Below are 14701 nucleotides of genomic sequence, written 5' to 3'. Positions count from 1 at the left end.
GTTAACCCGGCGACAAGATCCGGGCAATCTAACCACACGAAACTAAAACAGAGCAATATTTTATAATGCGGTCATCGTATTACTGTAAAAGCCAAATATAATAATACTACATAAGCATGTATGTATACCAACCACAAACTAACTTAAACGCACGGTATGTAGAGAAATTGCAATAATTTACTGTAAGTGCTTGATCACGATATTGTTATTAAACATTATACACATTTAAAAACACACAATAAAAGACAAATACGATACATTTCAACTGCGGTTTTTTAAAAAAAAAAAAAGTTATGTATTAAGTTTTAATCAAATTATTGAGTATTATAATAATACAAATAAAAGTTTAGAAAGATAATTATTAAAAATAAATCAAACATAATGGTTGTTATATAACGGAGTTTATATGATGGTATACCAGTAAAAACAAACAATTTACACCCCCCCCCCGAACGTGACTAATAGAAAACAAACATTAAAAAACGACAATTTGGTAACACGTGATATTTAGTGGGCGACACCCGTTTCGTCTCAGTGAGGGCGGAGACAGCATTTTCTACACGCCCTGTACTGCATAAATACCAGCCGACGGCTTGTCCTGTAGGCTTGTGCTGGTTACAGGCAAATAACACTGAGACTGAACTGCAGGCGAAACTTTTAACTAGAAGTTACAAACCGCCTTGGATTGGTTTTTTTTTGGGGGGTGCTTACAAAATAAAAAGAAGAAAATGTCTGAAAGATTCGATGAACAATTTTTGATGGTAAGTCTACTTTGCTTACTGTATGCAGTATTTATAGACAAGTTACTACACTGTCACTATTTAATCTAAAAGTGTGTAAGAGGATTTTATTATCGTTGTTATTTTGAATACACATTATTTATTTTTTATAAGATAGCCGGAGCATTTTAGTAGGTAACTGTCTTGCACGACCGTACAGCCTATATTTAAATATATATTTAAACTCCGTAGCAGACACGAAACATTAACTGCAGTGGGTGGTGTGAATGAATATGCGACGACTTTCATGTGATCTTGAACTATTTAGCTATCTTTGAGTTCAGTTACTAGTAATAGGAATATCATATCTTTAACCTGGTCGGTTTTAGTAATGCTATATGCAACAAAATGATACTTAAAATTATATATATAATATATATATAAATAAATAAATAAAAGATTTAATATAGTATATATGATAAAGGTAATATATAGGCTATACATTATTAAATATTGTTGACTCAGCAGTTTATATGAATCTCACAATATCAATTTAATCGGACTTTAATCATAACATAAATTTTGTAAGTTTTTTTTTTTAATGGTCGAACAACGCTATATATAAAAATATATATTTATTTTATTTTTTTTCTCAACAGAACATTCTAAACATGACTTTGAACGAATCATACAGCCGGGAGCAGCAACCGGTGAAACCTATCGGAGCCCAAATCAGTAGTAACACCTTGACTTCATCTTACCAACTCTCCAGCTACGACAAAGTCAATAGTGCTGAACAGCTCGATGACGCCCCCTGCTGGCCGTTCGACAGCAGCCCTTGGAGCCAGCCGGAACCCAAAAAGAGACTTACTCAGTTCAGGACTGACCGATCCGTGAGCCTGACAGAGAATAGCATTTCGGGATTTGGAGGGGCCAAGACTCTAGCTGTCCCTCCACCCCCTGGATTCCCACCTCTGAGTGCCCAGACACCCCTCCCGTCCAACCGCTACAAGACGGAGCTCTGTCGCAGCTATGAAGAGAGCGGCATCTGCAAGTATTTGAGCAAATGTCAATTTGCCCATGGAGCAAGCGAGCTGCGAAGCCTAAACCGTCACCCCAAATACAAAACAGAGATGTGCCGTACTTTCTACAACTTCGGCTACTGCCCTTACGGACCACGCTGTCACTTTATCCACCAGGAAAGGCTTTCTTCTTCTTCAAACGACGTGCAACTAAACCAAACCCCGCAGCCTCAGCAGCAACCGCGCATGTTCCGCCAGAGTGTCAGTTTTGCAGGTTTTCTGGGTTCAAGAAGCTCCCCTCCTCCCTCTCTCCAAGACCCCCTGGGCTTCTCACGTGCCCCGTCAGTGTCCCCGCCTCCTGCGGATCTGCATTCTCCAGTCTTTACTCGGACCGGCGACGCTGCGTTACAGCCGACCAAGAACGCGTTCCAGTTTGGCAAAAGCCATCAGAGCCTGGGCGAAATCAACCGCGCTCCGCGTATTCTGGAGACTAGCAACAGCTCCCGCAGCCTGTGTGCCGTCGGGAAAAAATTCCAGACCACCCTCGACAAAATGAGTCCGAAAGACGACCAAAATGTATTCATTCCACACCCAAACCTCCAGCGTTGCGCCTCAGAAGATTCGCTCTCTGACCGGGACAGTTACAGCTCAGACAGCCTCAGCGGCTCCGAATCCCCTACCTTTGATAGCACGGGGAACAAACGCCTTGTAGTTTTTACTCGTTTGTCAGTTTCCGACTGAACAAACACATCAGCAAAAAGAAAACAAAAAAGACTTAAATTAAAAGCAGAATGATTGATGATGATGATACATAAACACTTTATATACAATATTTATATATTAATAATTACTGCTCATTTAAATGTTTTTTTTGGTACACAATCTTATAATAAAAAAGCTTTATTTTTTATAAATATACAGTATATTCTATGTAGCATACCTTTTCTCGCAATCTTGTCTTCCATTTAAAATTGGATATTAGGCCTTATTTACAATTCCAAGAAAAAAAAGTACTTTTAAATGGAGAGCCATATATATATATATATATATATATATATATATATATATATATATATATATATATATATATACTTGTATGTTTCTTTTTAAGTTTAGTACTAACCAGGAAAGAAAGCTAACATTTTTTTTTTTTTTTTATGTGCCATGAATGGGACATTTTTTCCCTGACAAAAAAAAAAAAAACATACCTCTTTTTTTTTTTTTCAAATACTAGCAATTTGCTAACCCAGTTATGCCCAGTTTTCCGTCAATGTCTATCCATAGATGCATGTGTTTCCATAATGTTCTGTTTTGAAATTTGCATTCTTACTAAATATCAGTATTTTAACTTTTTTTTTTTTTTACCATTAATGTGACAAACTTGAAACAAAAATATCCACTATGTTGTGTTTTGCACTTTAGGTACAAACTGGGAATACATCATGATGTGTAGCATTATATCAAAGCTTTATATTTTTTTGAGAATACCGTCTACTTTAAGTCCTTTTGAGTAGGTGAGCTGACAGTTAATGTCTCAAAATAATGTATCATTATGTTTGGTAAGAATAATTTAGGGGATACTGTATTTGCCCATCGACTGTGACTTCTTTCACAGATTATGTACAATGGTTCATGTTATTAGATGCATGGTGTTGGTATTTTTTAAATGCATTGTTTAAGAAATAAGTACAGATTAATCAAAAGCAGTTCATGTGTTTGTGGACTGAAGTGCAAAGCTGGTCAGAATCACATCTTGTCAGGGAAAAAGATCATTTTGAACAGTACAGTGCTTTTTTAGTTCCTCAAACTTTTTTTTTTCTTTTATTTGTTTCCAAAGTCTTGTTATATACTACTATATTTATTATGCATATTTATTGACAAAAAAAAGTCAGTGTCCTTTTTTACATATTTATCTGAAACAACTATTTTTGTGGGGTGTCTCGCTAAAAGCGGGGCGCGTGTGTCTACTGAAATAGATTTTTAAATTGTTCAAAAATAAAAACTTAAAAAAAAAAAAGCTGTGAAGTTGTTGGTGTGATTGATGTCTCTTATAGTTATCTGTAACTATACGACCCTGGTTTTGAAATCCATTTTCTTTCATTAGTACTAGAAGCATGATTACTGCCCTGTCTTTCTTACTGTAAAACTTTGTGTTCATCCTTACAGTATTTATAGCACATTGTTTACCAAAAAGTTGCAATTTGTACACACACACATTTTGTACAGTAGAAATTAGTACGACTATCACTATTAGAGGGCTACTCATGATGGCTTTTCTGATTGCTTCCCAATTTGCTAAAGTTTAAAAAGGGTGTTTAATTTTAGAGTTTAAATATAAATGGTAGCATGCATCTTAGGGATGACGTCATCCAAAACTCAGCAGAACGAGCACAGTTTGCAAGCACTCCATGGTGAAAGGCAATCTTCAACTCTGATGAGCAAACTCTCGTGGCTGCTTGACACCAAAGGTGACTGACCCATCTTGTAGAAAGCCCTTTCTAAAAAGATGCTCTCAAAATGCAATAAAGAGTTTTGCTGGTGCTGGTGAATTGGTTTGTGAGTAAACTAACAATGTAGCCACAACTGTCAGCCCCTAACATTTTACTACTGCTATATTAAAAACAGCAATGGTAACTCTGCATTTGACTCACATTTGCATGCGAAATGCAAGGGTAATATTAGGTGACAATACTTGAGTCTCACGTTACAAATGAGCAATAAACTTCCGGTAAACACATTTTGGTCTGAAATTACACGTGGGGTTCTATACCTGTGATTTATCAGTTGTATTTTTTTTTTTTTACCTACTTCAGGTCCCTGTGTTTGCGTTGCCATATGTACAGAACTGAAAGGCAATTGCTTAAAAAGCCTTGTGAATGTTATCTGATAAGACTATAAAAACCATGTATAAATTATAATATGTGCAGTCTCTTTTGGTGTGTCTTGTTGGGAGGGCTAATTTGTGTTTGTTGTACAATAAAGGAAATAAGATGTTCTTTAGGGGAATATATCAAATGATGTTCATTATCAATGGTTCTGTATCAACTAGCAATGTTAGCACAGTGGTAACTGTTTCATATTGTGAATACTCAATAAAAATCCCATTGCTGTACCATTATATAATATTCAGAGTAAGATACTGGGATTAGAATGATTTGATAGTAGGTATAACTGCAGTGTACAAAAATGAAAACAAATTAAATTAACAAATTATTATTTTTTGATATACACATAAATGAGATTATATATATATATAAACTAGGAAGGTCAAGTTTGTGTACAGTTTGTCAGGAAGTTTATCTTGTGTGTAAACTGGATTTCACAATTGCGATTCATTAGCATTTTGCAAAAAAGAATATAATAAATGATGGATTTATTTTTTTAAAACTTTGTACATATTATCAACCTGGGTTGTCCAGTGGTTCTTGAACCTTGTATGGCAGCTTGATACCCACACCTTCATTGCACAACTAAGTTTGCAAAGTTAACTATTAGGGATATACAATTTTAATACTAGTCTATATCTCCTGCATAAACCCTATCAGAACCATTACTATAGCAAACCACACCATTACCAGCAATAGCAACACAGTGGAACCCATATTAAATAGTGGTCCTGATAGGGTCTGGTAATGATACTGGATTCCCAGTGTGTATTGGTCCATGTCATTGTTACCATTTTATATTATATTTAAGAGAATCCATTCATATTGCAATACAACCAACAGCGAATTTCATTGTATTTAAATATATATTTATAGATTTGACCATGAACAGCAAAAATAATTGCCTCATATTATAAAAAAATATACATCAAATAGTATATTAGATCAGTTCACTGGTTCACGGTTTTGAGTGGAGTTATCTTTCCTTTACTACTAGAGCGCTCTGCAGTGTTGAGTGGAGTTCTCTTTCCTACACTATTAGAGCACTCTGCAGTGTTGAGTGGAGTTCTCTTTCCTACACTACTAGAGCGCTCTGCAGTGTTGAGTGGAGTTCTCTTTCCTATACTGCTAGAGCGCTCTGCAGTGTTATCTTTCCTATGCTACTTGAGCAGTCAGGTGCGTTCACAAATACAATAAATCCACCTTATATGTATGTATTCTTTTAACATAATAGAATATATGGGTTGTATTGGAAATAGGGGCCATTGTGTGTACTCTGTAGGAATTCATGTGAATGTGTTGCCCATTAGTTTGTTTGTCTTCGTCTTCAATATGTACTGTGCAATCACCCTGCTAGGTAATGGGTAAGCAAACTGACAAAGCCTTTTTGGGCTGCAGTAGACATTTACTTGGGTGGTAGACCTGTGGTGGAATTAACCATTTACACACTGACAGCAGCTGAACAAAGAGCCCTGTCTTTGGTAGAGTCACAGAATGGCCTGTAGCCAAGGTGATGTAACTGCAATGGATGATGGGATACGGAGGATGGGCAAGTGTAATCAGTTATACAAGCCAACAGTGATTTTGTCTGTTAAAAAAAGCAGACATTGTCCATTGATTCCCAGAATTAAAATTTTGCTTACCAGACTAGAATGACGTTGAGGATGGCTTACTTAGTTAAAACAATCTACCTACGAGGGAGCTAACTAGTCCTCAAGTCTATACAAGAATCACTTTATAGAAGACTACCTAATGCCTTTTCTATAGGCTGACGTACTTAAAAATTATATTTTTATGTAAGTTTATAAGTGTTCAGTGGCAAACTCTGTAATCATTTCTGGTGGTGTTTCATACAATCATGGTTTTGAAATTTATTGGCACTATAAACAGTATCACTGGGTGTGTATCTTCTAATTTAGCATTAAAAAACCAAATCCAAAAATCTTCTTTTCAGAAGGAAATAACCCAGTAATGTCACCAAACTAGCAATAAACAGCTCCCATATTTGATTAAAGTGTCTTAGTTTGTTTTTTATTTAAGAATTGTAAATTTTTTTTTGTTTTTTTTTGCTTAGATTTTTCCTTTAAGGAATAAATTTGTGCTGACAGTATATTTAAAAAATATTTCAAAATATGACTCAATGAAATAGCTGTATTACTCATAAACGGAGGTATATATGCAAAACAAGTCTTGTTTACGAAGATCCGCCAGTAGTGCAAATCAAAATGAGAGAATTAAAATGATACAATCCCACATTATCAAGCCTGATCCTGTACTGCAGATATTTGAATATTACCTAGGTAGGTATTCAGACATCAGCATATATTTTAACGCTCTTGAAATTCCATGATTCCTTTTTTAAATGAATCTAAACAGCGTCAGAACTAAATACTGACGTCATTTAAATTAATAGAAGGGGAGTTGGTGAAAAACAGAATCGCTAACGACGTATGAGAGTCTTTCAATGCCTTTAAGGTAAAATGGCAGGATGGTCATATTTCAATATTTAAACAGTGTGGATATATAGATCGGCCAGTGTTAGGATCAATTGAATAGAAAACTGTAAACTATAAATCAATATTTTTACTTATGTAATAAACGTGATGTGTACTTACACATAATCACATTGTTATTATGTAGAGTTACAATGTACTTAATGTGTAAATCATTATGCAAGGATATATGCAAGTACAGATTTGTATCAGAAAAGAGTTAGGGTTATATCATGCAAAAAGATTTACACATTAAGCACATTGTAACTATGCAAAATAACATTGGAATTATATGGAAGAACACGTATATTCACCAAGGCCTTACATACACAGTAAATGTAATTAGAGACACTTCATGGAAAGTGGTTCTGATTTATGTAGTCCAAGATCAGTGCCAATCTGGATATAGAAAGCCAGCTGTATGAGGTTTGGAATAAACAGTTCACATGGTCTACATTTGACCAGCCCTCAGTCATCTCTGTGAACAGCAAACACAAACACAGTCTCCTGTATTGACAGACCGAGGGCTACCCTGTTACAAAACATAGCTTTGAGCAAAGCAGGCTGCAGGACGTAACCCAACCATTCCCTAATAAAACATCAGCTACAGCCAGCACTGGTCTTAAAGATCAATGCCCTTATTTAATTTTTTTAATAAAAATATGCAGTTTGTTATTATATCCATAAAAAAACAACATTTCCAATAAAGCACCAGCTACAACTATGGCCAAAAGTTTTGCATCACCCTACAGAATTAACACATTTTGCTTCATAAAGTTGAATGAAACCTGCTGAATAATGTTAGCATATTGAATTGCATACCGCTTTGCAGATTTCCATATACCTAATGAAAAACTGACAAAAAAATGTGGCATTTTGAAATCTAACATAAAATACTGTACTACTATTATGGCTTCCGGTAGACTTTTGCGATATCATTTTGTAGTTTCTTCAACTACATGACGTTAAATAAAAGATCTAAATTATACATTGTTCTCCCAACACAAATATATTAATAGATAATTAAATCACAGATATCTGAAGGGCACCCTACATTTAACTTGGTTCAACTGAAATCTTGAAAAGGTCATTTTGGAAGTTGAAAATCTGATATTAAGGTATGGCTGTTGAAAAGTTCATGAAAATGTTTGGGGTCACTGTCTACGTGCCATGCATGATATATATCTGAAATACACACTGGCCTGTACTGTGTTAGCTCCTTGGGTTTGCATAACACATCTAGAGTTTAAATAGAGTATCCATGCCAACAGGTCTCCACAAGCAGTATAAAAATAAGACAAACACAGGAGCTGGGTAAGGCATCTTTGCAATGCAAATGCCTGCTGAATAGTCAAAAATAATGCCTTGAAATGCTAAAAATAGTCAAGCTAAAAACCTTCTTTAAAATAATCCCAAACACTGTGTCCTCAAACCCTCTGACCATCTTCCACAGTATATTACAATTGCACCTTTCTTTCTCAACAAACATTTCTTTTGAAATACGCGATGAAAAACTGAAAAGTTGTATGCAAATATTTGATATCTGCCCACACAACAAAAGGCCTTTTATCTGGAACTATGTAAATATATGATACAGCATACAGTATGCATACACGGTCCTTGCATAACTGTAAGCAGCAGAATTGACCCCCTTTAAGGATACATATAAAAAAAATGCTTTACAAAACATAGACACTCGTACCTACTACTGCTGACTATAGTGTTATGAAGGGGGGTGGGGGGCACTGTGTTTTACCTTTATGATTTGAAAATCAAGCCCCTTAAATTAACTGAGTTGTTTATTTCCCAATTTTATTGGATGTGTTCCTCCTTTCTGAAAATCTGTGCTAATGGCATATTGGAGTGAATCATTTTTTAGCCCACATTATAAAATTACAATCCTAGTCCTCACTTTTTTTTATTGTTTTCATAAATGGAAGCACCTGCCAACCAAGCACCTACTTCCAGCTCTCTATCAAAGTCTGCTATCTCTACCACAAAAGATTGACACAGCTTTCAAATACACATGCTACCTACGTTTTTGGATTTTTTTTTTTTTCTTGCCGAAGAGCTATTGAACATCCTGTTTGATAACAGCAGATTAAACGTACTGGAGTCTTAGTTCCTTTAGTTCCTCTTCTGTAATGAATGTGCACCTTTTACAGGATGCATCGCCATAGCAACAGACCCACTGAGCATGAAAACGAGAAGTGTGTTTTAATTGAACACAACCGCTTCCCACCTACAAACTGTTGTATGGCCATTTTTAGAACTTCGTGTTTCAAAAGTAGGGGCTTGTGGCCCTGTGGTCAATTCAAAGCCTATTTGTCTTGTGGTATTCAAACAGGTCTCATGCTATCATATGACTTCAAAAGAGGGTGACGTTTTAAAAAGGCAACGAACCAGGGAAACATATGTTGATAATAATTGATGGTTAAGGCTTTTTCAAGGTAGCCACTTGCTTTATTGGCTAGAGACAAAGGCTAAAGACTTCTCTGACATTTCAGGCCGTGACTGTAAAACCAGCAGAGTGCTTTGCGAAGTGGCAGGGTCAACAGATACCGGGGACACAGTTAATATTTTATCTTCATACAGTACCGTCACCACGGGTTGCATGGTTACATGATTTGACATTAACATGCAGATGCATTTTAAACACAAGATAAAAAGGAGGAGGATATGTGTTAAAGCCCTCGGCCAAGGCTGGTCTGCGCTCTTAAAATACGAGACCTAGGCACAAGAAGTTTAGCACTTTCATTGTTTACAACAAACCACAAACAAAGATTTAAAAAAAAACACTGCAACAAAACAAAAGCCTATCTTTTGAACTATATATTATATATATATTATTAATTCTAAAATATACTGTAGGTGCACAAACTATATTGTTACCCTAAGGTTTAATAACCAGAGACTGTATATTATACCTAAATGTTATTTTGGGAATTAAAGAATGTTAGATATATCTATGGTGAAATACATACACACATAGATAAACACGTTATTAGATTTAAACAGAAATAAGTTAGGGTAGTTACTATGGAATTAAAAGCTTGTAAGTACCTCCACTGTTTGTTTTCAAACACACTTTCCCTATGTTAAACATACCGAAACACTGGGAAGTTTATGCATCAGTACTTAAATATAAATCTCTTTATATGTCCAATATATTATTATTTCATTGTGTCATAGATTTCCATGGAAAAACAACCATGTGCTGACATGTACAAAGGTTAACCACAACAAACTGAGAATCTGGGGATGATGGTTTGCAGTTAATGATTGCATGCAATTGGGATAGTTGTGTACAAAGACAATATTAGCCAATAGCAATAGGGTCTTCTTTTTGAAGGTAGTAACGCTTTCATGCATGAAATTAGCTGACAAAAATGTTTTCAGTTTTTTTCCATTGCTTTTTATGGAGGAAAAATGCACTCCTTACAGTACATGAGGTCATTGTTATTATTATTTGTTCATTTAGCAGACGCCTTTATCCAAGGCAACTTACAGAGACTAGGGTGTGTGAACTATGCATCAGCTGCATAGTCACTTACAACAACGTCTCACCTGAAAGACGGAGACCCAACCATTCCCTAACAAACATCAGCTACAGCCAGCACTGGTCTTAAAGATCAATGCCCTTATTTAATTTTTTAAATAAAAATATGCAGTTTGTTATTATAGCCTTAAAAAAAAAAAACATTTCCAATAAAACACCAGCTACAACTGTGGCCAAAAAATAAACCCACACCACTGTTCTCAATAGAGGGGGACTAAATTGCATTCAATTTCCAATGCTTGAATCAATAATTGATGCCACCTTAAGCACCTAAAATCAATCTTCTGTCAAAGTCTGTCAGGTCTGTGTGGGTATCTGCTGATAGACGAGAGAGACACAGCGGGTGGATAAAACAGCTAAAAACAAAAGTTTGCCCTTAAGTGGTTCAATGCTGCTCCCACTGAAAGGGAGGTCCCACTCCAGGAACCTTCTCCCCAACACAAACTAAATAAACTTTTATGGGATTAGAATCCCTAAATGAATCCCTCTACTAGATCCCAAGGGTCCCGGCGAATCACGCAGTGGTCCTCGGTTTTGGTTCACTCACCCTGGATATACAAGCAGTCACGAAGAACAAAGGACTGGCTTTATAGCTCCTTTTTAAAAAGGCATGTGGCCAGGGATAAATTATAATTAGTCAATCAACACCTGGCCACATGGATTTAAATTAGGCAGGGAGGGAATTCTAACCTCCCAGACCTGCCATATCTAGCACAAACTTATTTTGGAAAAAAAAACTTTATTTACAATCAAACAAAATATATTATTTACACATGCAGGGCCTCTGCCACAGTACCGCAGGGATATTGAGCTTATATGATACAGGGTGAATGCTTTTGTAGAAAAAATTAATCTATTTGGAGGAGGCTGTGTGGTCCAGTGGTTAAAGAAAAGGGCTTGTAACTAGAAGGTCCCCAGTTCAAATCCCACCTCAGCCACTGACTCATTGTGTGACCCTGAGCAAGTCACTTAACCTCCTTTTGCTCCGTCTTTCGGGTGAGACGTAGTTGTAAGTGACTCTGCAGCTGATGCATAGTTCACACCCCCTAGTCTCTATAAGTCGCCTTGGATAAAGGTGTCTGCTAAATAAACAAATAATAATAAATCGAAACTCAAAAGTGTGTTCTACAATCCCTTTGTGTCTACCTTAAGCTGAGGGAACACAAAGCCAATTTTTTTTTCAGGAACAGTGGCAGCTTTGCTGTATCAAACTTCTTCTCTCCCCTGGTGTGCAATGCAGTGGCCTGAAACCGAGTCTACTGAAACCAGAAACCAAGTTCCAAGCTAAACAAAGTAGCTTTGTGTTGCCTCCTCAGCTTTACATATTTATTTTATCAGCTGAAAAAAAAAAAAAATGAGTCTGGAAAATAAAATAGCCTAATCACCAACCCCATTGTATTGAAAACGTTTCCATTTGTGAAATGTCATAGAAAAGACTGACACCAATATATTGCAGAGCTTATCTGTGAAGTATGCGGTCTGCACAAAACTGCAGATTACAGATTGTTGGTTGATAAGAGACGGAAACACAAGATCAAAGGTTCAAATAATTCCTCTGCTCACTACACAGATGTGGCATATTGCCCTAATGAACATGTCATATCCATTTAGAGAAGATTCAAATCCTGAACTGGCAAGTCTACTATTGTGAATCAAATAACGTTTCATATTCATGGAACTGTTCTAGAAAATCAGTTCTCTTACCTCTTACTGAGTCCTTTTCACATACTTTAAGGGCTCTTTTAAGGAACATTTTAAGGACCGTTTTTGTTTTAGTGTTTATAAACAGTGGGTTAAATGGTGCTTTGAAGACTTTCTCTAATACAGCTGAAAAACGGTTTCCTAATCTGCAAACTTGATTAAATTGGTCTTAACAATACATTCCTTAAAATAGTCCCTCTTCTCAAAACTTTAAGGACTGTTTTACAGTATGTTTTTTCAAGGACTGAGTCTTAGGTAAAGTATATATTTTTTCCAAATAATAGAAAGGTTGTATTGGGTTACATACGTAAGTCTAAAACATAAACCAAAGAAGCAAATACATGATAGACATCTCGCCCCCCCCCCCCTGCAAAGCAATGGGAAAAAAACTGGAAAAAAAAGTCAATGAAAAAAATATGGTTTATTATGTGTCCAAGTCTACTTTTTTTTCTTCAGCTAATTGCAATATTCCATGCATGAAAGGGTTAACCCTTCTAAACATGTGGTCTTACCATGTATATTACAAAGTAAATTATTAAAACTGGCTCAAATGAATGACACGCAAGTAAATGTTCAAATATATGTTTAAATACCAGTACAACCAAAGCAGTCAGCTACACAGCTGTGGTAAGGATCTTAGCACTGCCCTTAAAAGGCAAAATGAGAATCTCAAAATACTTGTGGTTTTGTAACACCCAACTGAAAGACCATTCCTGTTTGTTTTGCTGTTGTGGGAAAAGAATAGGACCCATGATCCCTCCCCAAACAGCAGGCTCTGTGCACCTGTCTCTTATAGACAAGCACCACTGTAGCAGTGTTAATTAGACGCTAAAAGAGTTCTAATTGAGAACTGGTTTAATGATTAAGTAGCGGGGTTCTGAAAAATATAGCCTTACATGTCCCCAGGTGTTGCTACAACTGTTTAAATAACGAAACTGCCATTGCATTTTTAACGCCTTGACAACTTTTACACTTATAACTTAAGTGTCTTTTTTTTTAAAGCTCTTTTCAAAAAGGCCGCTCTAGTGCACTGGGGTTTGAGATCTGTCCTGTAAAAGTGTTCTGGCTTCCGTACCACATCACGGATCGTTATTACCTCTTTGACAATGTGGGCAATAATCCTGACACTATCAGTGCACAAGAGCGGGCATTCTGAAAAGAGCTTTGAAACAGACTTCAAAGTTATAAGTGTAAAAAAGTTTGTCAATATGTTAACAATGAAAAGAAAAATGACAGGTACGTTGTAGCAACACGTGGGGATGCGTAACCCTGTATTTTCGAGAACCCCGCTACTTAAATCTTTAGGCAGCGGGTTTTGTTATTTAAAGCCATATTCAAGTCCTTACCTGTACATTTTCAGTTGGCAGTTGTTTGGTGATTGGAAGTGGTAGTGTAATAGGACTTACATAACAGTAAATCCCCACTGACTTATTGTGAATTCTTGGCTTACAGTTTTTAATGCATTACCGGAAAGGGTAAAGCTGTGGGAAGACAAAGCCACTTTGTGAAACTTAGTTTCAGGCCACTGCATGGCACACCAGGGGAGACTTGCAGCTTATCCAAATTTTCAGTGGTTGTATCTTTACGGATTGGGTCTGTGAAGGAAACGTGAGATTTCTGATACTTTACACTGTAATACATCCTTCCCTAACGATTTACACAGCAAAAGCGATATAATTTATAATTTGACATTTCTGAAATCACCCAGGGTGATTTCTACAGTGGTAACTAAATATCTGTTGCTGGCGACCAATTGCAACTGTGCTGCAAAATACTGTTGTTATTCCCCCTCGTAGCACTGAAAGGAGTATTTAGCATTACACACACAAAAAAAAAAAAAAAAAAAATTTTTTGATTCAAGTCAAAATGCATGCATGAAATAGATTGCATAGCTTGTTTATAAAATGAAAACGTATTTGTATACACATCTGTATTCACCAATCGTAGAAAAATAAATCTGGAATGGTTTGTTGATACTACCAAAGTCTGAGCGTTCTGTCGACCCAGCGTCGGCTTCTCTCATACTTTTCTCTCCTGCGTCACCGCCACGTCTGTTGAAAGCACCACTGTGGGCTTTCGGTATGCGTCTGTTTTGGAAAGGCAGCTGAAAAAGTTATGTCTATAAAAGGCAAGTGCTTCTACTCACTGACGTCGGCGTTGCGTCTCTGAGCTTTGCAAATGGAAGTCCAATCTCTCGGTTTGACCCCTCTGTTGCAAAATGTGCTTTTGTCGTGTTTGTTTTCTTTTTTTGGTAGTTTATTTTACGGTGCAAAATTATTATCACTGCATATATATATATATATATATATATATATATATATAT

General features: G+C 36.3%; 1 protein-coding gene across 1 annotated transcript; it reads left to right on the top strand.

Annotated features, from left to right (window-relative positions):
* The first annotated feature begins 601 nt into the window (after positions 1 to 601).
* On the top strand, positions 602 to 2659 carry LOC117395242 (mRNA decay activator protein ZFP36-like). Its single transcript, XM_034911125.2, has 2 exons — positions 602 to 761; positions 1379 to 2659. Exons 1-2 carry the CDS (start codon positions 729 to 731, stop codon positions 2480 to 2482), a joined length of 1137 nt encoding a protein of 378 aa, XP_034767016.2. The 5' UTR covers positions 602 to 728; the 3' UTR covers positions 2483 to 2659.
* Positions 2660 to 14701: the final 12042 nt, after the last annotated feature.

Source organism: Acipenser ruthenus, chromosome 30 (assembly GCF_902713425.1).
Source record: "Acipenser ruthenus chromosome 30, fAciRut3.2 maternal haplotype, whole genome shotgun sequence".
NCBI lineage: Eukaryota > Metazoa > Chordata > Actinopteri > Acipenseriformes > Acipenseridae > Acipenser > Acipenser ruthenus.
The sequence above is the reverse complement of the archived record's forward strand: the minus strand, read 5'-3'. Positions and strand labels throughout refer to the sequence as shown.

Excerpts from the sequence above, each read along its gene's own strand:
- LOC117395242 (XM_034911125.2), top strand. The coding sequence starts at position 729 with ATGTCTGAAAGATTCGATGAACAATTTTTGATG. Across the intron at positions 762-1,378 it reads TCGATGAACAATTTTTGATG|AACATTCTAAACATGACTTT; the intron begins GTAAGTCTACTT and ends TTTTCTCAACAG.